This window comes from Labrus bergylta, chromosome 3 (genome assembly GCF_963930695.1).
Source record: "Labrus bergylta chromosome 3, fLabBer1.1, whole genome shotgun sequence".
In the NCBI taxonomy this organism is placed as follows: domain Eukaryota; kingdom Metazoa; phylum Chordata; class Actinopteri; order Labriformes; family Labridae; genus Labrus; species Labrus bergylta.
The window spans coordinates 15,108,875-15,135,388 of NC_089197.1; the positions used below are offsets into that span (position 1 = coordinate 15,108,875).

The window sequence follows — 26,514 nt, forward strand, 5'->3', positions numbered from 1 at the left end:
GTTTGTCAGACTTTCAGGTACTGTTCTTAAATAAACTGAACATGTCAGTGTTTCGATAACCTAAAGATAGAGAGAAGGCTATAGAAAAAAAATTATCTGGGCTCTCCTTGAAACAGGAGTAAATCTCTCTGTCATCATGTCTGTCTGAAGTAGGCTCTCTGCCAGTACAGTCACAGGATCAACATCTCACTACATGGCCTTCTCATTCAACACTTTGCAGAGTCAAGTGTACGTCAAACATCTTCCTCTCCTTTTTCTTATTCCTCCTTTAAAATGAACTGCACTTATACAGCACATCACATTCACACATTGATGGCTATGCCTGTGTCTTGTCCTGACAGACATGAAGACCGCAGGCGCTGGGGATCAAACTGCCAACATTTCGATCAAGATGCAACGGACTCTACATCTGAGCTACAGACGCCCCTGGTATACTGTTCTCTGCCATCTTTCAAAGAGGCCTTCGTAAAAGTTTGATGCTGCATCTATAGTCTCAAAAGCAGTTGTTTTTATTTTATCACCAGTTTGAGTTTTTAACTGTAAAAAATTTCACAATTACAATTATATATAAGTGGCAGAAACCAACTACACATCATTACTGAAGCCTTTAACTCAAGCCTAGTTTAAGATATTATTCTTTAACAGTCCACACGTTTTATTTTATATTTGTATCCCTAGTTTGTCATTAATACTTTATTGAAGAAGCATTTTTGGTTATGTGATTCACTAAGCGGTCCACACTGACTTGAGCACCAAAAACTCAATAGGAGTTCGTGAAATCACATTCATCATAAAATAAAACTTCTGAATTAAACTGCAAATACAGAGCGTTGTCTCCCTTCACAAGTTCCTCAAACAAAATGTGCAACGAAAGAGTTTCAATTCCCCTACACTTACACTCTGATCAGAATACTTGTTGCTATTTTAAACCACATTTTGTTTCTATTTCACATTTCAGTGGGAGATATTGATCTTTAACTGAGCTTTATACATCTAACTTATAATATAACATTGTGTAGGAAAATGTCTAATACATATTTTATGGATTAAAGTGCTGAACGGAGCTGTCTCCTGGTAAGGAGGAGTGATGCCCACAGCTGTTTTTAACTTCAGATGGTTGTCTGTATATAGCCTGTGCCACCTCAGTGAACTGTTGAGAGTGTAGCCTGCCTCCAACCCAGTGTGAGCTCAGACATTCTTCTGACCCTTGCGACCCTGCATGAGATAGATTCAGACAGATAGATAAAACTACCCAACAAAAGACGATGCACTTTAAATTGCCGCATCCTAACCATCAGCAACATTAGAAATCTTGGCTATCACTTTATCAAACACAACAGAAATCTTATCCTAAATACTAGAATCATTCAGCACTTTGCATCTTTTACATTTTAGAAGGAAATATTTTGTGAATAATACTCCTATACTGAATGCTTATACGCTAATGTACATTTCTGAAATGTCTGAATTTCTTTGTAATAAAAGTTTTTTGTACATTGAAAAACCAGATTTGAATTTTTCTCTGTCTAGTGTTCATTATTTCTCATCAGTGTATTGTGGTTGCTTTGTCCTACACAGTCACAGTAGATTTGACAGTAGCTTTTAGTTATACAAGCAAAAAGAACTTGTAAAGTAAATAGCCCCTCATTACTGAGCTTGCAGAGATGCCCATGATTATATCAGAGACTGAATGACTAGGGCTAAGACGAGAGCTCATAAGCAGAGGCTAGAGGGACTGGGTTGAGTATTATTGTTCATATAGTTGTTCTGGTAACTTTAAAATAAGGGAAAGGGAGATGCTGAAGATTCACTTGTTTGCTTTTCTAATTCAATGTTTCTATTCACTCTCATGCCGCCTACTCACACTCACCTCTCAGGTTAAAGCGATCCACAGCTTCATTGTTTGGATAAAGTGGCTCAGCTTGTTTGTGATTACTGACATATCTTTTTGTCGGTGTAATATTGCAGAGGAGAGCACACACAAACACAAACACCCACACAAATAAGCACACAGTGTGGTTGATAAGTGAGCCTCGGGCAGTGGGCAGGCAGGCTAATGCCATCTGGTGCCAAGTGTTCATGCTGAGCGACAGTCAGCTCCACACCTGGGAGATGCATCGCCTGCAACCGTTGTCTGACCACCGACAGCTCGCCCACCTGCCCCCCTACTCCTCAGAGAAAAGGTCATTTAAGTTGATTAAAAGAGAAACTCTCCCTGAGATGCCATTTTTTTACGTCATCAGTCTTTCATGTTGGGTGTTGGAAATATTTTGTGATTAAGTGTAACTGCATAAAATAGTTCCCATAATTCCTGTAATTATGTTTTTTTGTGTTCAGCTGTGGGAGAAAGAGTTAGATGGTTTTGTAGTTTATTGTAACTCAAAATGTGATCTCTTGATGCATTGAGTGGGCGGAGAAACTGAGGCAGTGTATCTTCAACTCTAGAGTAAACTTCCCTCTGCATGTTGCTGTTTATTGTGTAAACGTAGGTGGCCAAAACAAAATCGGTTGTGTTTTGGTTCAACGTTATAACCCTGCAATATTTTATGCAACTGTGAAAATCCCTTTGAGACATAGCTTGTGTATGCAAGTTATTCATGAGAGTAATTTAACGCAATACGATTTATATAACTAAATAGCTGTATTTATTTACCGCAGATTATTTGGCCACTTGGGGGCAGTAGAACGACATGCAAACATATTAACATGTTGTTGCTTTTTTAAGGTTTTCAGGTGAAGGTGTTGGAAAACACACCTTGCAGCCACAACGTAGCATTCACTTTAATTTGGAGTCATATTTTTGGCCACCCAACAATCTCAAGTCTCCTGAGGGAAGTATCCTGCTCTCTAGCTGCTAAATGCTCCGCTATGTTGAGTCATTAACTTTCTCTGTCTGCCATGTGGTGCATGTGGTTAGCAAGCCTTGGATTAATCAGAGTTTACACTTTCACACCGGATACTGCTGCTGGATATAAGCAGGGGAAAAACCAAAACAATGAGCTGAAAGATGCTAAAATGCTCTGTAGAGCTACAGGGAAGGGTCAGGTAATGCAGTCATTAGATGTTAGTAAAAAGAACATTTTTCAAAGTTTAAAAACAACATTTGATAGCGAAGAAGATGTGTAAAGTTTGCTAAAAGGTTGAATATTTTTCTGCTTATGCACATATCTCTATAGGCTCTGACCTTCATGTTGCCAAACGTTCCATTTTTTTCGACTTAAATGGGCCTAGAACCAGATCAATTACATCTTACCGTCGTATAGAATTACATTTCTTAAGTTACAGTACATGTTTGTCTAATGGTATTGTATTGTAAGGAGAGCGTTCTCTGAAGATTTTAGTGTTCAAGGACACTTAAGACACCCATCATTTTATCATGAACTTGATTACTTTGACTTTGAAAAGTGCTGCTTTGTTACCCCACTTTGAAATATCATGCACAAGCATCCTTGAAAATCAAACACAAGAAACCTGGCTATATCAGGTTCAAAGTAACTGATTGTTAAAGGCTCGACTTTTCTTAAACTATGACACGAAACAAACTTTTCTATGACCCAAAGCACACAGAGTCATGTCAATAGTAAAACAGTAACCTTTAGCATGTCATCCTGTGACCACAACAGACCAGATTTTATAACAGGCAGTAACAAGGGGTCATGGGATTTTTACTGCTGGAGATGAATTTCAAGTTGCCATGAATGAGACTCTCTCACTACTCTGCTAAAACACAGGCAGCTCTCTTACCAAGAGACAGAGAGAGGGAGGGAGAGAGAGAGAGAGAGAGAGAGAGAGAGAGAGAGGAAGAGACAGCACTTACAGCATACAGAAAGAGGTAGAGAAAGAGTTTGAGAGGAGAGAGCGTGAAGAGGCTGAGTGTGACAGCGCCGAATGAGAGGAGGAGGAGGAGGAGGAGGAGGAGGAGGAGGAGGAGGGACTGAGTGGAAGGGACAAGGGAGGGAGAAACAGAGAAGGGGACGGGCCGAAAGTGAGCGAGGGGAGGGAAAGTAGATGAGAGGGAGATGGAAAGAGGGGAACTGAGAGAGTCAGGAGAGGAGAAGGGAGCTAAAGGAAAAGGAGAACAGCTCAGCAAATCAGTCTAGTAGCATTCCTCTCACAGCTGCAGTGATTCAGGCTGGGAGGGGAAGTTTACCTCAGCCAACAGGAGGAAGAAAAAAATAACATTGAGTTAATTTCTTTTTTCTCTGGGATAAGAAGTCAGAGGAATCTCTGAAGAGGGAAGGGAAGAAAAAGAGAGAGGAATAAGAGAGAGCGTCTGCAGCCTCTGAGCGTCCTGCAGGGGAAGATGGATTCAGACTCCGGAGAGCAGAGTGACGGAGACCTCTCTCCAGGTAAGACTCAAAAGGAACATGACTACTTGGATCAAAAAAAGCTTAAAGCTTAAAGCACAACACACAAACACATTCTACAGTGCTGTATTTTAGTTTAACTCAAGGATCAGCGAGTTTTTGCTTTCTTTTTTTTAGCACTTTTATGACTCAACAGACACATCCTTCATCTACAGTAATTATCTCACTGCAGGTTTCTTGCACTGATCTTTAGTTTGATTACATCTCTAAATATTTCTTAAATGCAACAAGAAATAGCTGCTGCAGAAGACTCAACTGATTTCCAACTTTAAGAGTCACTTTATCTAGTATCTATCTGTGGAATTGATCACTTCTGAGATGTAGCAAAGACATGTAATGTGTGCACTGTGGTGCACGTTCACGCTGATGCTGGTGACTGGTGGAGCCTCTCTGTGTGTGCGGATGAAAGCCGACTCAGTCACCACCAGGAACAGACAAGCTCCGACACGTGCAGACAGTTGGTTCATCAACACATCCAACATGAACACAGAGACAGAGCAGCCTCTGCAAATGAGCAAAGTCCCCTTCTTTTTTCTCTGTGGAGGCATCAAACACTCAGGCCTGAATATGAAAATGTTTGGATTCAGTGACCTCAAAGTTCTGTGTGCCTGTTTCTTATATAAATTCTGCTGGAGATATTTTATGGTGTCAGAGTGAAGGGCAAAGATTTATTGCAATGACGAGGGTGAACGGTTGGACTCTTGCAGAAACACTCACCCTCTTACAGTTCTCTTTTGGATTTTTTTTTCATGCATTCCTCTCATGTGGGCGATTTATTGAACTGTGATCCTGTGGAAAATGCGAGCCAGGAGATGAAACAGCCTTCTGGAGATAGAGTTGAGTCCAAAGAACATGAATCAAATGTGTCTTCAAGAGGATTTTAACTTGTTGCAGCAAATCAACTTTTGGGGTTCAAAAGAGAGGATTTAAAGTTTTTCTTTTTCTTTTTAAACACCTACTGTGGATTTGTACTTTAAGTTACTTTATCCCCCATTAGAAACCTCTGGGTTCCCCCTGAATAACTTCCCATTTGTCACATGTATAGACTCTCCCTGGTCACTGTGTTTAATAGGGCTGGGATTCACAGGATAAGGATAGGATAGGATCATTACGATAGGATACCATACCATTCTGCCATAACTGATACATTGACATCATAACACATTATATGTCATAAAAACCTGATTAACTGAAGAATACAAAATACCCCTGAAATGGTAAAGTGCAGATGCATGAATATAGTCGGGGAAATTTGGTGTCAGTTTTACCTTTAATCACATATCATCCTTTGAGTTATTTTCACCACTGTCCGAAATGATCCTGCAGTATTTTTCTTTTATCCTGCTGTCAACTTTTTTGTCCGTTTACCATCTGTTCATGTTACACCCATTCATGTTATAAGCGTCGTAGGTAAGAAGTAAGGAAGCTGTGTCACTGTGATGCAAATTGGCAGGAAGATCTTTCTAGAACGCCATCATTTATTTCATTAGAATAACAATATTTTCAATGATTGTATCATACGGGTCAGGATGATGATATATTAGACGTTCTTTCCCACCCCTTGTGCATATCTTTAGTAAATGTATGCATGTGTAAACTGCTTTAGGTGTCAAATAATGGAGGCTATATTTAATGAGTCTATTGTTGCCCCGGTTGGAGGCGGTCCCATGTTTGTGATGGTGTGGCTGTGTTTCTGTTCATTTGAAGTTGTAGAGCCTAGTATGTTAATGATGCTCTGATGAACTCCAACCATCTGTCTGTCCATCTGGCCCATTGTCTGTCTGTCTTTTGGTCCATTTGGAAAGAGAGAGGAACCTTAATAGAAGAGCCAGAAAGCTTTAAGTGCATTCTCAGTGGACGATGACATATCTGCAGCCATTACTGATTTCAGACAGGCACTGCAAGGTTAAGACTTCCTTTTCTTATGTGGGTATCTAACCATATTAAGAACTCGTGCTGCACTTTTAGCATCTCGTAGGAGCAGCAGTATTTTGTTAAGACAATGAAGATAAAAAAAAAGCATGTATGTCAGGTTTAAGTTTCGCATAAGGACCAGAGCAATTTGTAACTACATTTAGAACAAGAACGTGGACGTTAACATGCCAGGAGAAACGAAGGCTGGCGGAGCTTGTACTGCTAACGTTAGCTACGCTCGGCAAACCAAGTTGCTTATTAACCCGCAGACAATTATAAATACATTATGCTTAATTTTGTCTGTTTTATGAGTTTTTCTTACCTTTTTGACTATAGTCGCTCAAATGGATTTTTATTAGTCGCCTAATCGACTTGTCTAGGAACATCCCTACAGCTTCAAATTTTGATTTTTTTTAAAGAAGTCCCCCTCCCCAAAGGTTTTTGGATACCACCAGAGTTGAAGCTTAAAGAATGAATCTAGACTTTCATACTCAGTAAGAAAAGATCTTACAAAGATCCAGTATCTAAAAATTAACTTACTTCAATGGCTAAATTGAATCAAAGTCAGGTATTTGTAACCTTATGATGAAGCCTAACAATTGCGTTAGCATAGCGGGCAATTAGTTTATTATGCCCCACCGCTGCCATTTGCTCCTGTTTTGCCCACAGGGTTGACCTACAGAGCTGAAAACAAACGTCATATGACTGCCTTGTGTTATGGTTAGTGAAGCCAGATAACAGAAAGATAGCTTGGTATGTTGAACTTACTTATCTTATATTTTAAGAAGACGTGGTCAGTGGACCTAGCAAATCTGCCGAGACAGAGGCTTTATACATTACACATGCATGTGAGGGGATGCACAATGTTTTCCATGGAGTTGGCCTGAGAAGAATCCTGGAAACATTTGTCATCTTATTGTTGATGCTGTGATCTGTCAAAGCGCTCATGTATGTATAGTGGGCCTTTGTAGTCCAAAAGGAATTAACTCTTTTTTAAGCTTGTATTATTTAGGGATAAAATCTATGTGGCACATGTTGAAGAGGAAGGGTGATGTGAGGAGAAAAGCAGAATCCCATTTACCCAGAGCCTGAGTCCCACTCAACATGCATCCTGCTTTGTGTTTGTGCTGCAGTGTCTACTCTCCTGTCACCAGAAAAAAAAAGAAAACAGGTTTGGCTCCCTAAATGAGGGCAACCGTCTTTAACAAAACATGTACGGAAGTATTTTGAAAGTGTTGCCGTACACAAACATGACCCTTAACTCTAGATTTGTGGATGGGGGATGGTTGATTGATCCGTGCTTTAAATTTGTTCTCTGGCACAAAACTGGAGCAGTGTAAATATTGTGGTGTTTTGTTTTTAGTGGCTTTGACCCTTCAGCCTTCTCCTCTGCCCTAGAGCTGTTAGTGGTTGTAGTAAGAAAACAACTAAGAGCTATGTGTTCTCTTCAGTCCAACCTCAGCTACTCTCTTTATTATTAATTAATGATCTTTGGTCCATTCCTGAATATCCCTCGCTGTTGTTTTGTTCTTCACTTCTACTCTTCCCACATTGCTTTCTGAAAACCCCCTAGAGATCCTTCCTGACCTCAGCACATTCAGCTGCAGGCTACGCTGTCTTCAAGTCAAATTGGGAGGTTGAGTTTTCAACATGGAAAGCCAAGAAAAACGCATAATGTGTTGAAATGGTTTTAATCATGAGAATATTGTTGCTAGGATACAAAAAATACATAGATAGATGCATGACTTTATAATTACCCTAGCTGACACCAAAATATGACCGCTCCTGCTGATGTACCTTAAATGAAAGTTTTGCTTCTTGAAACGTTTTAACTGCAGAGGGAATTATTCAGTGTGGCTTCACATTTATCTGATTATTTCACAATGAGAATGCAAGAACATTGACACAAACACTGTTTGAAGTGAAACGTGTGCTTTTAAGTGTGAATCGTGTGCTTTTTTAGACTTTTTTTGTTAGGTTATCATTGATAGAAAGAACTTGGACTGTGGAGTAAAAGAGAGAAAATCAAAAGCAAGAGTCACAATGTTTCCTATCTTTTCTACACCTTTTCCTGTCTGTATTTGTATGGAATGAGTGCCAGTCACAATAATCAGAAATGTAGTTAAAAGTGAAAGAAATACCCTGTGGAATTCACACAGAAGATATAAAACACTTACATGTTTCCCAATAATTATCCAGTCATGCAGTGAGCATTTCAATGAGCATAACAATACCTTCAAGCTGATTCATCCAGCAGCCCTGCCTTTCCTTCCTGTGGAGGTCAGTAGCTAAGTGAACCAAAGTGAGTCAAAGTGAAACTGACTGTCAACACACCTGCTTTGCTTCAGGACTGGTGGAGTCCACGTTTCACTTAATTGGTGAACAACAAAGACTACATATTTGCATTTTACTGAATATTGAACATTTCCTTTTAATAGTCTGACATTATGTTGGTGAATTATCAGCCCACAGTCTACTTTTGGCTGATTCATCATGGCGATGCGGCTCACTGTAACAACCAAAACCCAATCTGCCATCTGCAGAGCTATTTCCATCCGTCCGCGGCTCCTTCAGACTTTCTATGGAAAGCAGAAACTGTGTTGCTGTTGTAATAACAGCTGTAAGGTTCATGAGTGCACGAGGGCTGTCACTGTGGTTCCATTAGAAACAAAAAAAAAACTGCAGATGTTTGATGACAAAACTGAAATGTAATCTTCAGCCAGGTCCTCAATTTCTGTATTCAAACTAACAAACACTTCAGCTCTACATGCTGCGTTAATCGCCACTGATCCACACTTCCACAAACACTTCAAAGATCTTTGATAAAAATGGCTGCTGAATGAGGCCAAACCAGGAGTACCCGGCAATCAGAGGAGAGCTTCTGCCTCATGATTGCTATGTTGGCAGACAGACCACATGCCTCACACATGAGAGACAGGCAGAGTGTAACACTCCCATCTACAGATGCGCACACACGCTAAAAAAATGCCCGCACTCTCCTTGCTCCTTGCTCCTTCCCTCGGTCTTGTGCTTTTCTAACACATGCATCGCTGATTTTTTTTCCTCCTCCTCCTCCGCCTTTAATCTGGCTCGCAGATGGAAAATGTGCACCAGCCATCTACACACACACACACACACACACACACACACACACACACACACACACACACACACACACACACACACTAGGAGCTGGTTCTGGAAAACTGTAACAGGAACTTAGAAAAAAAAGAGTCAGGAGTGAAGCTGTAAGTGGAAAAGACGACTCAGGAAAAAGCTTTTTTCCCTCTTATAGCTGCAGCTTCAAACTAAAACTCCAGGTTTTCTGACCGCTTTGCAAGTGTGTATTCCCCTTCATGCACATGCATGTGCTAACACAATAATTCTGCGGCATTTCATAGTGTTTGTGGGACATTTGGAAAGGCAATTGTTTCCCCACGACTGAGCCATTACTGAAACATGGAATTAGACCACAGAGGCATTTTGACGAGGTCTCATAGACACACACGCAGGAGGAGGAGGAGGCGGCTGCGGTTTTGCTGGAGGGCCAGTCGGAGCAAAGCAAACAGTCACCAGTGGCGCCTGGAGTGAGAGGAAAGGGCTGTCTGAGGGAGGGCAGTGTGTGTTAAGAGAAGGCTGGAGTGGCGTCAGAGGAGCGTTGAGGTATATAGAAACCGTCACGTACGAGCTATGACGCAGGTGCTTTTAAGTTGGTCAATTTTTTTTTTTTTTTTATCTATGTGGACATTTTTAGTAAAGTTATCAGTTTTCTTAGGTATGGTTTCCTGTTTCAACTTAGTCCATGTCTGACGTATTTGTGGAGGCCGCTGCAGTCTGCGCTTGTCTTGCCAACTTCCTCCTAATATAACCTTACATGCAGATTATATCAAGTTAAATGGAGGCTTTTCCACTTCCACTCGCCTATTACGGCTGCAAAAAAAAAGTTACCAGCAAGTGAGGTTGAGTAGGAGGCAATTACACACAAAGCATTTCACACTTAGCTCTGGCACAACTCAACTGAACAGTGCTGATAATAGCATTACTGAGGTTGGGGTAGGAAAATGCACAACACCCACCTTCAGCATAATAATATGACAATAACGAATGTAGCAGTAAAAAGCAAAGCGAGGGGATTTTATTGTACCTTTAAAGCTTTTTGCTCCTCGGAGGTACGAGACAGCAAAACAGGAGGAGAACATTACGCAATTACATTTGTGGACTGAAACGTTTCATTGGTACTAATGGCAGCAGAGAGAGACAAAACCTCTGCACACACCGTTATCCTTAAAGGCTGGGATTTTAATTAACTCACGGAGGGATTAGATTTAGTGGAGAGGGTTAGGTTAAGAGAAGGAATGTAGACACTGAAAGTCAGAAACAAATCTACAAATGTGTGTGTGTCTTTATGTGAGGGAACCACAGTTATTTCCTGGTCATTAGTTAGTGGTGGGTTGGCAGCCAAGAGAGCAGCAGCACTCTGGCTTCCCCTTTAGGGTGTCATACACAGTGAAGGCCTTTCAGGGCCAAAGTTCAACGTTGATCCATTTTTAACACTTCAATCAAAGAAAAGAAACCTTTTAATAGAGGCAGCATCGACAGTTTAAACCCCGCCCCTTTTCTGGCTTAACCATTGTACCCCCAAACATTTATAACTCCCTGTTATTTACTCACTGTGGGTTTAAGTCTGCTTACTCCTTCAAAGCTTTAACATCTGCTACTATACTAACAACTTAAATGTAAACATCTCGCCATGTATAATTAAAACAACAACTTGTGATACTTGCAATTAGGACATTGTGTTTGCATAATCTGTGGAAGCTGTAGATGTTTAATGCTAAATGTTGTTAATTCCCAGAATATCATAGAGGCCAGCCAATGTTCAGCCAGCTCCTCTATTTCTATCATTTATTTTCTTCCTGTTTTTTTTCTCATCAGTCTCATTTGAAAAGGTAAAAATGTGGGTTCAGAAACCATTTTCAAATGTAGTTTAGCTTCAAATTAGATTTCTAACTTTTGTATGTTGTTACCCACTTTAAAGCGTTTTTATTTTTTTAAATGCTCCTACTCCCTGAATTACAAACATCATAGACGCCTTGATCTATAAAGGATCTGCTGTGTGGCTCTGGTTTACGGGTTGAACTAACTTACTCCCTACTTTTTAGAGAGTTACCCCACCTCTCTGCGTGGCCAGCAAATTCTTATTGGTTGGGGCTGTACACCTGCTGCCCATAAGTTTAAACCAAGCGTCAACCTGCTAGATGTAAAAGGCGCAGAAGTAAGTTGCATACACATCCATGCCCAAAACGACAGCAGGCATAAACACGTTTACAGCACTTAACGGTTCAAAATATGATTTTAGTCTGAATAGTTCATATCTTTATCAGCACACACTGTACAGTGTTTATAACCCACCTGTTTTGATTTCATGAAGGATAGGAGTTTTGTATAATTAAGGACATAACTGATCCAACTTCAAGCCAAGAGGCTTAAGGCCCATCTCACCTCCACCTCTTTTCCTTTTACAAGTTTGACCGGAGGTTAGGTTGAGACAGCATTGCCAATATGGCGGCTGCCATCATTGGGCATTAAAACTCCCCTTTAGTAACCAATGTGTGACATCACTGAGACTACGTCCATGCTTAAAACAGTTTATGGTTTCAACCCAAAAGGTCAGAACTGTATTCATTGCTCACAGAACCATTGTCTCACTTTTGTCTAACTGACCAGGTCTTAAACATCACCATACATCCATACAGAGAAGTTTACCCTTATGAGATTCATTAAAGGAAATAGTTTCAGTCTCTGGTGACCCTGAATGAGAAAGTCCACTGAGTTTTGGATGCTCGGGTAGGGAGTCAGTTCCATAAGGGCATTAACAGACTGTGCTTCTAGTCATTTGTAGCTTCCAAGTTCCTCTCTTCAACGTTAACCCAGTTAAAGCGGGTGAACTTGTAAACAAACCAGGAGGCCAAAGTTATGGGGAAAGCTGGCAGGGCCCAGATGATCGTGCATGTGTGTGCAGGGATTTGTGTGTGTGTGTGTGTGCGTGCATGTTTTTGAGTCTTTGTAAATGATGCCACAGCATGCTGAGACTTGGCAGAGGTCTATGAGAGGATCCACTCACCCCGGGCCGGAAAACCCTTGCTTCCTTGCCACTCACGCTCGGCTCAGTGTTGTAGATCTGGTGAGAAATGGACAGAGAAGAAAAAGATAAGACAAAAAGACGAGAGATTCCTGTTTGACAAAAGAAACAATACAGCAGGTTCCTCATACAGCTACAGATGATATAAAAAGAATTGATGGTGGGAAGATGTTTTCCATGCTGTGTGGGTCTCCGTCTGATGGAAAGAGACTTTGACAGGAGCATCACGATCACAACGTGGACACGTCTCTCTTTCTTTAACACCCCCACCTCCTCCATCCCTCCTTCCATCACTCCTCCATGCTTTTTTTTAAGTGGAGTGGCACATCTGGAGACTCCCAGTACAACTGGGACATGTTTGTGTATACATTTTGAACAAAGAAAAAGACAGCCCTCGTTTATAAAATTTCAAGGCACTTTTCAAGCAAAGAGCCCGTCTTTCATACCCAATGTTCTTGCTCACTTGACTGAATGGTGTGAAATGAAAATGTACACACTGCAGCTCTGCCGCCTTCCATCTTTCATTCTCTGTAGATAGCGTATAGTTTACAGCTTTACTTCTTTTGGGAATAAAAAGTTAATAAAACCTTCAAGTTCGGTGCGGGCCTGATAAAGTAAGCAGAAAAAGCCACAATATTTTATCCTTCTCTGTTTTCTATTAGGCCTCACTCTGACAGTCTATCATTACAGTCTGCACATAAGCACACACAGCCTCATTTGTACCCAGTCTTCTAAAAAAGGAGTGCCACTTTGTTATGAATAAAATCATTCTTTGAGGTAGTCAGCTCCAGGCTCGTTTCTTCTGAGCTGCATCTCTCACTGATTACATCAATCAAACTCCATTTTTGTTGCTTTCTCACACTTCTTTGCAGCTTTAGCGTGTGAAGGTTGCTGGACATTAACACTAGTGTTTAAAAAGTCACTGGGTTTATTGGTGAATTTTAAGTATTATGGTTTATATTCAGTGAGTTATAGATAAACAGAAGTTGTTGCTATGCAAATTAATCAAAGACCCTGTGAGGAGAAAGACATGGTGTGAAAGGATTATGCTTCCTTCACGGCAGCATAAATCCAATTTTTACAATTACCAATTTACATGTCAACGCATGTAGAGAAAACCAGAGTGCAGGCTACAGAACACACCCCATCTGTATCAATAATATTCTCTATTTTAGGACCCCCTTGGAAATGAGATGCTGCATCTCAGGGGGCTATCCTTTAATCAATTCAATTAACTTCAAAGAATTTACCAGAGACGAAAATCCCATCTCTTTCTCATTACTGTTAAGTACAAAGTAGCTAACAAGCTTTTTATTTGATTTTATGGTTTTTTGTCAGTCCTCATGATTGTAAGGTTTTAACATAATTAAGGCCACCAAATTTGCTTTTTTAAGTTTTTACCAGACGGTGAGTGTTTCAACTTCCCAGGAACAGAGACAGCTTAGGAATTTATCTGTAAATGCCAAACCTGGATATAGTTTGAATCCTTAATGTGTTGAAGAAACACAATATTGGCACATCTATAATACATTTGTAGAAATAGGGTATTTCTGCCCTTAACCAACACCAACCTGACAGGATTTGTATGTCAGTGATCGCTGCTTAGTAGTTTTCCAGAGAAGCTCCCAGAGGAGGGGTTCAGAGAGGGGAGACAGCCTCCAGCTAGTTCCCATGCCCATTTAACCAGCTAACTGTGGCCTGGCTCCTCACCAGCTAAACAATAGCAGACATCAGCAGACCACAGCTGGTGAAGACATTAGCTTTAAAGCAGAGGAGAGGTTAGAGGTTAGGGATCTCACAGGGCCTTACAGTCCACACTGCAACCTAACAGGATGTCTTGGATACCACTTCTCATCCTCTGAGGACCAGCCACGACTGTGGTCTTCATAACAAGGAGGGAACGTAATGAAAGTCAAGGGCAGGGCTAAAGGTGGAGGTCAAATCCCAGGCATCTCTCTCACCTACTTTTCCATCATCTCGTTACATGTGACAGGCGATCAAAACCAGTGAAACATAACTCAATCAGACGTTTCCTGCCACTGCTTCCATTTTCCTCGTCTCTCTGGTTCGGCTCTACGGGGACACGTCCATTAAAACTCTTGAGTAGAGACAAAGAACGAGATGAGGCACAGAGCATTAAATAAAGCTGTGCCGAGGCCAAACTCAATCTGTTCCCGAGTCCCTCCTGACTCAGAGCGCCTCCTAAGTGCCTCTCTGTGGACTGTTAGTCACAGCAGAGACACTCAGACCATAGTCCCAGGATAAACACACTTAAGGATTAAACTAACTGTACATCAGACCTCTTCATTACAGCAACATAAGCATGCATCATTCTACTATTAATGAGAAACAGTCATACCAGGTTTTCTTTAAGTGGTTTGTATCCATTATGCATTTTCCAGTAATGCGGACTCAACCCTGTGCTGCATTTGAATTCTGACAGTGCAGAGAATATCATTAAGTCTAGTGACGGCCAAGTTACCTTTTTTCCATCTTCACCAGACTGCCTGGTGAGACTTTTTCAGGGGCCGTTCCTTTCAGATTCATTCATTTTCCTTTGACTTACAAGTCGACTAGACGGAGAGATGTTAGAGGGTTTCTTTTAAGTTTTAAAGATCATAAATCAAAATGGTTATATCTTATCCAGGACCAAATGTATCTAAATAAGTACACTAGTTTTTATTAGGTATTATACCACCAAACATGTTGAAAACTTATGATTTAAGCACGCTCATAAAATGAGTCGCACATGTCCTACTGTGTTTATAGACAGACCCGGTCATGGAGAGGTCTGAGATGTAAAACTGTTCAAATATGGGAACGACGGTATTGTTGCATAAGTCACAAGGCATTCATAGTTCTGCTCCCCATTGTTCACATGAATACTGCTAAATGTTTCTTTTTAAAGACCTGGAGAGAAGGGTTCAAATATTACCTAAGCAAACTCTGAAACAGATTCAGAAGGCACGTTGTAAGATTTATATACACACATATACAGTATATATTTACACATGCACCAAACAGTTTAACAGCAAAGTCAGCTGACCAAAGAATGTGTGGAAAAAACATAAAATGCTTTAATTTTTAGTACAGGAATAATAAAACCATTACATGCAGCCATTGTACCATGTTGTTTGTAAAGTAACCAGATTATATTTACTTTACTGAGTGGTTTTATATGTGACATCAACATTTAACATGTGTACATACTGTAGCTGGTATGAATAGAGCTTTATGATAATGCATTGTTAAGGCTATCCACCAATGGGAGCTCAGATAGTATAAAGTTTGTATAAAAACCCAATTATTGTCTTTAACTTTTATGCTGAGGATGTTTTCAGATATAAAGCAAACTTATCTGTGCTTATTTGGTAGAAGAAATTTAAAAAAGGAACGATAATTAACATACTTATAAGCATATCTTTGGCATTTATGTGTATCATCTTCTGTTTATTGGCAGAAGTACACACTGATACAAATCTATCTGCCATCAGCAAATATTGGCAGTAAAATCAGACCAACAGATTTATCAAGTCAAGTACAAATCTGTTGATTTCTATTGGCCAGACTTCAAATGAAGGTATTTGGATAGAATTCACACTGTCCTCCCACAAACAGCCTTAAAAGGCAATTCATGGGATACAGCCTTAATATAACCAGTGTAGTTTTAAGAGCAAATTTAATGAGAAACTTGATCAACATCATTATTACTTGCACATCAATTCTCTTGCTCATTTAAAATGTTCTCTTTTTTATTACTGGTTAAGTGATCTTTATCGAATGCAGCGATTTGTGCCTGACCCCGGTTAAGGAGGAACAAAATCTAGTTTTAAGCAGGGACAGGAAACACCTGCACAAACTAAAGAAAATTACTTAAACACAGAAAACTCAATTTAAAAAAAAGCAGAAAAAGGTTGTTTTATTGATGTGATCACTGATATACATCATAACATAAGAAATCTTGTTGACTTAAAAAGATTGCCGTAAGAATAAAAAACCTGTATTTTCCTCCTTTACTTTCTTCCAGTACAGCATGAGGAAGCTGTAAGCAGTCTACTTTTCAGCCAGACACACGAAATGACCCTCTTCTACAAAAGAGGATGAACTTTACGCTCTAAAGCCCCTCTTCACAGAAACGAGAGTCATTACAGTATTAAAATGGAGTTATTTATTAACCCTAAAGGTCTGGGTGCCGCTCTACATCCTGAGCAGCTGGTAATGACACGGTGAAGGACCTCTTTTAACGTCACAGTGCCCTTTGGAAACTGGCTCAGAGTCCGTTTCTAGTTGTCATGAATAATGCACAACATGCACCACGCTGAACTCTGTCGCTTTCCTCGAATAGAAACCACATCTTTCTCAATCTTTATTGCTTTCAACTAGATACAAAAATACACGGGCATTCAGTAGAAGAGAGTGTGAGCAGGGGAGGTATGTTTGAGTCATCGTCTGATTAGAGCTGTGGGAGTCCAAAATTCTGCAGCATGGAGCTTGGGCAGATCAAGAGTCTCCATGTTTTTCACTGCCTGGATGCTTCTGCAGCTTTTTCCTTGTGTAGAACAGTATGGTGACGATTATTAGCACACTCTGTTTACTATATGTCTGTGTGCATGTGTGTGGGGGCCTACAGATAAACACAAAACCTAGATATATCCTTCCTCCATTTCCGCCTGTCAAGCTCTGGCACCAGCTGGCACACAACACCATCCTCTGCTCCCCACTCCAGTCCACTGGCCTCTCTCTTGCTTAACACAAACCCTGCAGGCTATTAAAAACCCCTTTTACTATAGCTGAAGGACCCACTCCATTGTTTCTCTCTAGCCTTGCATAGGCAGCCAGAGAGAGAGTCTGCAGCGACTCCTTATTGGAAACCAAAAGCACACTAAAGGGCCACAGCAAAAAGAAGAGGAAGTCAAGCTGTCACTTCTGTTTGGCAGAAATAACTTTTTTTTCCAGTTATTTTTTAGTGTTGATACAGTGTAAATGCTGAGTTTTCACTCTAAAAAGACGGTGATGATGGGGGAAAGACCATCATGAAGGACTTTTCTTGGACTTTTTTTTGCCAATAAAGCTGCAAGATTTAAGGTCTGTCTTGAATGTGCAGTAGACCTTTTAATGTCCAGCTTTACATGTGAGGCCAAAGGGGATTTACACTGTTACTACTGTTCCCCTTGTAAAAAGGAAAATGTGTGTTTTAGCATTTACAGGGTGCAAAGAATGGCTTGGCCTGTTTTGGCTATTCAGTTATATAATGGAAAATAGTTTGCACATGGAAATTAAATGTAAAGCAGGGGAATTTGGTAGAACTCAGCTACAAAGAAGCTTTGCACAGCTCAAAAGGCTTTTTGTTTGTCACACACCAAAAACACAAACACACCTTTCTGAATCTCTGAGCTCGGTTGTCCGTCAGCAACTTTTACGGTTTGGCTGTTTGAAGTAATAATGTTTAGAGGGAGGGTTGCATGAGCTAAGCAATATGTTTATTTTCTTTCGTCTTTTACTCTTACACCTTCATCACATGCAACCCTGATAATGTCTGAACACCTGTGTGTGTTGTGTACGCACATGTGATGAACATGTAACCTGAGGCTCTCAGGAAATAAAGCAAAACACAACCCATGCACCTGTGCAGGGAGTGTGACCTGGTTAGTCCATGCTAAACATGGGCATGTTGTCAGTAGCAACCTCAGACAGGATGGCATGGTTAAGCATTGTGTTTCTCATGTGCGTGCGTGTGTGTGTGTGTGTGTGTGTGTGCGTGTGTGTGTGTGTGTGTGTGTTTGTGTGTGTGCGTGTGTCCACCTGAGTTAGGATCGAGTCTTGCAGAAGCTTCGAATGGTGGAAAAAATAAAATAAAAAACATTTCCATCACAGCATCTCACAGCTTTCAGGGGGAAATCAGTATGAGAACATGACATTTGATTTTTTTTCAGGGTCTTTAAGTCTTGAATGCAAATTATTTTTTTTTAATCTTTAGATGTATTTATTTTCGACATTTTTGTTGTTGTCATCATTAGCTTAGTTTTTATTTGACCTTTTCATGTGCTTGAGTTTTAAGTGCAGTACATTAATTTGGTATTCATAACTTAATTTCATATAGATACCCATCCAGTTATAAACAGAGAAGTTTCCCAATCACCTGATGTAAGGTCCTACTGGTCTGAGAGCATTCAGATTGATGTATTTAATGTGGTAGGACCTTTATTGCCTGTTATCTTACCTTGTTTGTTTTGTGTACACAGATCCATTCAGTCATCACCATCAATAGAAGTGATTGTTGTTGTTAACAAGCTTTTCTCTAAATTGTGATGATGACTAATCTTAAATGTGTTTATTCTATCAAGACCAGAATAAAAACAGATAAACCCTAAAGGACACTCTCACACACAGTTGCTGCCCTCAGCCATGGGTGCGTGTTCTGCAGCATTCCGGCCGAGAAGCCCACAATTGCCTCCAGCATTGACTCAGTAAAGGCCAGTCGGACCTTGTCAGTGTGAGTTGCCGGTCCCGCTAATGGTTCATTCCTCTGGTTGCTTTGGAACGAGACCAAAACAAACCTCAGGGCCCCATCTCACATCCCAGCTGCCCCGTACGTTGAGAAAAATGACCAGATTAGAAAGTCAATAACTCTCGTGTTGAATTTACTAGTGGATATGTTGCCTTAAAGGGCCCATATTATGCCCTTTTTGGGGTTCATATATTTAATCTATGTACCTGCTAAAGTATGTTCACAATAGCTAAACTTCGAAAAAAGTCTCTGTTTTCATGTACTGCCTCTCCATGCACCGACTCGCTTCTGACTCTCTCTCTAAGGCTCTGAAGTGCCCACGTTCAGAGTCCCCACGTGTGCCAAGTCTGGTCTGATTTGTCGGCCTGTCGGCTCTGCCGTAATTGGTCAGTTGCTCAGCACTGTTCTCGGAAATGTCCCACCTCTTTTACCATATTGGGAATGCAGCCACTGGCTCCGTCCGAGGGGAGCATAAACATTAGCACCTTAGCACTACTGTGCTACCGCAGGCTACGGCATATGGTGACCGTGCTACAGAAGTTAACGGGCGTGAAACATGCGCTGCTGGGCTTGCCACAATGAGCCAATGGGCTTAGATCAGTGATATCACACTGACAATGACGTTGGACGACGGGGGCTAGAACCGAGCATTACATGCAGCTAATGCTGCAGCTAACAGGAGGACGTAGGAGAAGCCGCGTTTCCGCGGACTTTGAATTTTTGCAAATAGATGTGCCTAAACATGCACAGGACACTTGGAAAACACACTAAAGAGCATATAAAACCAGAAAAAGCAGAATATGGGCCCTTTAATGGATATTTTTTTATAAGACTGTGGAGTATCTGTCAAAGGTAAAGGTCCATGTTGTTAAGCTGAGTTAAACATCTCCTCTCTGTAGCCTTTTATTAGCCAGGTAGGAAGCTTAATGTTGTTGTAATGTTGTATTCCAGAGCTGTGTGTCATTTCAGTCTTCATAGCCTGCATAGATCACTCAGACTGAAGAGAACTGGTCTGGTTTACAGACAATTGCCCATTTTCTTCACCAGCGTCCCCACCCTTAACCTTCCACGTCAACAGCTGTACCAGAACTGGCTTACATAATTTACGTCACATAACCTTTAAATTGAAGTTTCAAGGCCTCTTTTGTATTGGTAGCCTTTCGACTGAGTTGAAAAAAACAAGGCTAATAACATTTAAAATGTTAAGAGTCCACAGCTTTAGAGTTTGCCAGCTGGTTTTACTTGGTGCACCATGAATCTTGGGATATGTTTGGCCACTTAGGATGCAATGGATGGTTCCTTTGTTGGCCAGGTAAATTAAGACGCATTTGTCAGCGCGGCAGTAGACCCTTGAAAATGGAATAGCTTTTGACGCTCCACTGTGATACAATTGGTCTTCAAATGCAATTGGGGCATAGCTTTGGTTTCAAAATCATATACAATCTGACTTTTTTCCCAATTTCCCCAAAAACAGACACTATAGAAATAAGGTCATGTTTCATAGTAAAATATAACACATTTGATTAACAATTACCTAACGGCATAATGAGTCAAAGTAGGTGACATTGGCATTCAACCAATTCCTAGCTAACAATTACTGTTAGCCAGCTAACATTACCATTATCAAGCTAACACTATGGTTAGATGGAATTTACAACTTTAATACCACACCTTGTCACACTATCAAACAGCAATGTTACCTATAAGGGGTGGAACAACATTAGCTGTTGTCAGTAGCTAAATACTAAAGTTATTTCATCCTTAATTGGGAAGAACATCCCTCAAGATTTTGACTTTACATTGTTTATTTCGTAACTGACAGACTGGGAAGCCAAGAAATGGCAGAAGTACATCATTGTAACAGCTTGTAGATACCTTTAGGGTGACATCAGAACACTGTGAATGTTGAATGCTACTTTTGCTGGCAGGGGATCACTTAGTTTCAGAGATTGACAAGTGTGTTTATAACAATCCTGTTGGCTGAATCTGTTATTTCACCAAACAAATATATTTATGACTGATCCCCACACAAAATCAATTTTAACACATTGTTCATCATTCATTTATTGGCTGCACCAAAAAAGCTTGTGAAAGCTACTGTCAAAGTTGTCATTACTGAACTTTTGGTGCACCTTGGTGCCAAACAACATGGTCATCTGTGCACAGCTGTTACAGATGTTACAACACACAGCATAGTCAATGTTTGGCAGGATGATGAGAAGCTGTCATTTTGTATGCAAATGCTAATATGTCATAAATCTCCCTTGGGAAGAACATAAGCATATTAACCCAAATGTCCCTTCCTTCATGCAAGTGTTTCTGACTGAAAGGAATATAAATCAGTCCAGATGTTTGTTTTTTTGCAGACCGCCACCTTTAGCAGAGCAAGTTTGGCTGCTCTCCATGTTCCACACTGGATGTATGTTCTGATGCAGCGCAGCAGAAACTGTTGACTCAGCACTCTAAAAACATCAGCCGGAACAAAGAGAGACTGTCTGGTCAACAGCCACTGCCAGAGAGCAGCAAGCACCTTACTAATCCTGATGTTTAAAGTAAACTTCACCAACTCCCAAAAACACTCTGCTTATGTAACCAATGTGATGGGCCGATGGCTGTAGCCACGTGGGAATAGGTTTTCAGTAACCTTTTCCCACTCACAGTACAAAATACCCACTTTATTTTGTGAAAACTTCACACTTGAGGACAAGTGAGGCAGAGAAAATAATGAGCAGACAGGAGAGAAAGTGTGAAAACAGGAGCGGGATAAGTAACAGTATTCTGGCCATCGCTCCCCTGACAGCTTTGACTCTTCTTTAACTCAATATGACACCCTGGTTTATGCATGTCACTCATCTCAGCCTCTGGGCGACGGCTCTGTGTAACAGAGCTCGGACTTTTTAAAGCCTCCATGTGCACACTCATAACCATCTACCATCGTTTACTGTATGTGCTAAATTCTCCAGCCAGACTCTGAATCAGCCTCCACCTCCCCCAGCACTCTGACTCACACCTCAAGCAGCCTCATGTCCATTCTTCACAGTATTTTTTTAACCCCCACACTCTGGCATTTTTGCTTACATTTTTCACCACTCAGAAATGTGCAAACAGACTTGAGACAAGGGTCAAGGCAAGTGAGGCGATAGCCACCTGCTGGTCCTCGGAAACAGGCTCCAGGCTGTGTGGAGGGGAATAATTAGTCCACTTTTAGATCTGCATTAAAAACAGAAAAAGGTCAAACCAGATGCTTTCATGCAGCACGCTTGCTGCTTATACGTCAAACTCTTCTTTACATGCAGATGTCTGTTCATTTGCTTGTAGGATAAATTCATCTAGAAAGTGATCGCCGATCCAGATCCAAATGGAGTGCCTGACCACTGGTCTGACAAGGCTGGCTTTATGGAGGAAGCTGTCACCTTTATCAGTGTGCCAGGGTTTCAGAAATCTATCCAGTCGGGTTTGTGAATATCAGAGGCTCTCTGGGACAAAGAGCTGCTTCAGAGAAACAGGATATAACAGTGACAAAGAGAGCCTGTTTATGAAAGACACTGATCTGCCTAATGAGAGCCACAGTCATGTCCTGGTGTTGCTTTTCAAATATCAGGGAAACCACCATATTGCTGCCTTTATTCATGCTGTCACCTCAGGCCGTATGAGTTTCATTTGATGTCTTTAAGAGCAGTCTCTTAAGAGCAGCCTACAAGGATGAGACACTTGTTTCTGTCAGAGTGATTTTGACTGTAGATAGTCTTTGAGTCAGTTAGTTTATGTTGTTGCAGAAAGTGTATATATTGTGTACTTTTTCATGTACTCTTTTATATCTTCATAAACAGGTAATCTGATTCCATTCCTGGCTCAATTGAAGTGAAATCCAAGTCAATCATAGCACTGATCGCTCAGAGAACCTTAACTTTTTATCTTTAATCGTTCTACACAAGTTAGTCAGTGTTTCCCCTACTATTATATTAGGGGGGCGGCCAGCCCCAGTCCCCCTTTTTGGGCTTTTTGGGCCTTTATTGTAGAGATAGGATAGTGGATAGAGTCGGAAATCAGGGAAACAAGTCATTTAAGGATGCATGTCCGATAGAAAAGGACAGCTGTCGCTAAAAGTAACCCATGAACACCAAGATTCCTTCAAGTGTTTGTGTTGGCGTGTGACACCCCCACCCCGCCAAAGCTGTAAACCTAGGGGAAACACTGAGTTAGTGGTTTGCAGACATTAATGTTACTGAATAACTTTGAAGTTTAACTCTGCAGGGTGCCTCAGCTGAGAGCATTTTGGATTCAAAAGGCACTGGTTAGTGAGTGTGTTAATGTGGATGCAAAAAAATGTCAATGAAGCTACTCTCACATATTTATTTATAAAAGTAATCTTACTCATTAAACTTGAGTCATCATTTATTTAGAGATGCTTTTTTTTTGTTAGGTATGACATCTTCATTCTCATCCTCTCCACGTCAATAGGCAACACCACCACTTCCATAAAGCTGCACAAGGAGCAGTGGACCAGATTTACTGTTATTGTGACATGACTGTAGACAAAGCTATTTGCCTACAGTCATGCCTAAAGTGCATGTGCACGAAATGTCATTCAGCTTTAGACCAACACATGAAATGTCAGTTCTGCACACTCACATGAAATGGCAGGGATAAGATTTCCCACAAGTATCTGCAACTTTCAACCTCTTGTGTAACCGGAAATAAAGCATATATAGACACACATGTGAAGACACAGATGTGAAGTCTGTGTGGTTACTGTTTTAAAAGAATTCTAATGAAAACATAGCAGGTGATATGCTGAAAATTTGGGCTCATCTGCTGTTTTTTTTTGTTGGGCATGACGCCCCCATCCTCTCGCTGTCTCTCTCTCTCCCTCTTTCTGTCTGTCTCTCTCTCTCTCTCTCGCACATTTGGAGGAGGAGGCTGACAGTGTGCCCAGGAAACAGCAGGAAAAAAGTGAAGAGTCCTTCCTGAGCTTTAATCATAAAAGGAGTTATCTGGTGTGTAATTTGTAGCTGGGTGGCACCTAAATAAAAACCCTTTTCAGTCCTCCCACTCCTCACATTCAGACATACATATGTTAAACTGCTGTCATGGCTGTATAAGGAGGCAGGCAGCCTTTGATATCCCCCTCTATAATAAATTGTGACAACAGTGGGACACAGCTTTGAACTGCAATCAATCTGGACCTCTTACATTTACAGTGCACAGAGACAGAGTGCAGAGAGGTTCCTATCGTTGAACAGCTGTTTGATGTTATCCAGCAGATTGTCATTCCTCCCATATTCAGCCAACCACAGCATAGGCAACTCCAGGAAGGACGCCGCCCTGCTTTGAATGAGGCTGTACCGCTTTTCATGTACTCCCCAGCATAAGCTTGCTCTGACTGTGATCCCTGCTAAGCTACTTCTGTTACTATTAAAAACTTCTGTTACTATTAAAAACCATTCAAACTCTCTTAAGGTACAGTCTTTTTATTTTGTCCAAAAAGATTATTTCAGTTGGCAGAATGTCTGTACACCCAAGTTTAGAAGTAGAGTTGGTTCATGCCAAAAACTGAATCATCCGAGTGCACTTTTTATTAGTGCATGTCTTCATTTTTACTCACATCACATAAATGCTGCTACAAATGACCTGTTACACAACAGTTAGTTGTGTAACAAAGGCAAAAAAAAAAATCTGTGTCTTCCTCTGACAAAGTGAGAAATCGTAACTTTAGACCAGGCTCATTTTTAGCACTCACAGTTTCTAAAGCAAGGACACAGTGTTTTCAGTGAAAACTGGGGAAAGGAAGGGCTCATATTTATATAACAAAGGGTCAACAGAGTTGGAAAAGCCTGTTAGACTTGATGGAAATCAGCTGTTACATGTAAACATGCTGTACTGAAATTTAAGGGCAGTGGATAAATAGCACATAAAATGAACAGAGAAGTTATTTAGAAATGTTCTGTCTACAATATACAGTATACTGTACAGTGTTTCCCCTAGGTTTACAGCGTTGAGGTAAATCCATTTAATGTGTCTTAAAGGCACAGCACATGGTCTGTTTCTTCTTGTTATTGACCTCATTCACCAGCCTTATTTCTAGTTCAACTTAAAAACAGGGTTCACGTCTTCTACATTATCGGTTTACCAGATCACTAATAATGTACTCAACACCTGGATTGGTTTGTACAAATGGACTAAAACTAGTCAATTTGAATACGCTAATGTTCTCGTCTGGCAGGAGTAACTACACTTAGCATCAACAACAAAAACATCAAACAAAGTCAACAATTGGCTGTTGGAAATATTGGAAAATGTATCTCCTGAATTGATGGAGACCAAAACAAAGCCAAACTGAAAAATTATCAGGTCGACATTTTTAAAGTTCTAATATGTCAGTGTGTATGTTGAGCTTCCCCCAAGTGCCCAAAAACGATGTCTAACTTTTGTGACTAACCCAATACTTCTGCTCTTTGTCTTTCTTTTCTCCCCTCAGGACAGGAGAGCTTTAACTCTCGCTCCCTGGCACTGCAGGCCCAGAAAAAGATCCTGAGCAAGATGGCGACCATGGTGGTGGCTAACATGCTGACAGACGACACCAGCAGCGAGATCTTGGACGAGCTCTACAAGACGAGCCGAGAGTTCACCAAGAGCAAGAAGGAGGCTCACAAGATCATCAAGGACGTCATCAAGATCGCCCTGAAGATCGGCATCTTGTATCGTAACCACCAGTTCAGCTCAGACGAGCTGGACACGGTGGAGCGCTTCAAGAAGAAGATGAACCAGGCGGCCATGACTGCAGTGTCGTTCTATGAGGTGGAGTACACCTTCGACAGGAATATTCTGTCAGAGCTCCTGCTGGAGTGCAGGGACCTGCTTCACGCCCTGGTCGAGCAGCATCTGACCGCGAGATCACACGCACGCATCGACCACGTTTTCAACCATTTTGCCCATGGTGAGTTCCTAGCTGATCTGTACGGGGACGGAGAGGACTATAGACTCTCTCTAAGAAAGATCTGCAATGGCATCAACAAACTGCTGGATGAAGGAACGCTTTAACCTCCCACCGCTGACCTCTTTCACCTCAAGATCTTTCTCATCTAGCCAGTCTCTCCTGTTGCCTACATCTATTTCCTTTTCACTTGCTCACCCGTGACTGTTCATATCCTCTACCTTCTTTTTGCTCTAGTCTTCCTGTTTCTTTTTCATCCATGAAGCAAGTTGTAATATCCTGCTGCTGTGGTTCAGTGTGGGAATCTTTCAGACTGTCTTTCCACTCAGTAGATCATTGCAGCACACTTGGACAGCCTGTATCATATCGTATACATTAAAGCATTCCAAGTCATCCTCTTTGTGTGCAAAAGTGTACTGTACCATTGGCCAAAAAGCATTTGTAAAGTATATTTGGTAATGAAAGATAATCAGTAATAGTGATCAGCATCTTTGTTTGTATGTGTGTGCACTTGTTTGTATGGGAATCGCTTGAATATGTGCGTGTTTGTATATAAGAACAACAATGACATGGTGTGTATTATGTATCTGTGTCAATCTTCTCTACAAGGGTGTAACAGTTGTCTTTTATTAAAGATTTCTTAAAGACA

General features: G+C 40.9%; 1 protein-coding gene across 1 annotated transcript; it reads left to right on the forward strand.

Moving 5' to 3' along the window:
• Window positions 1-3,983: 3,983 nt before the first annotated feature.
• On the forward strand, window positions 3,984-26,514 carry tnfaip8l3 (tumor necrosis factor, alpha-induced protein 8-like 3). The gene is made up of 2 exons (XM_020641200.3): window positions 3,984-4,349; window positions 25,410-26,514. The coding sequence occupies exons 1-2, from the start codon at window positions 4,304-4,306 to the stop codon at window positions 25,970-25,972; spliced, it is 609 nt and encodes a 202-aa protein (XP_020496856.1). The 5' UTR covers window positions 3,984-4,303; the 3' UTR covers window positions 25,973-26,514.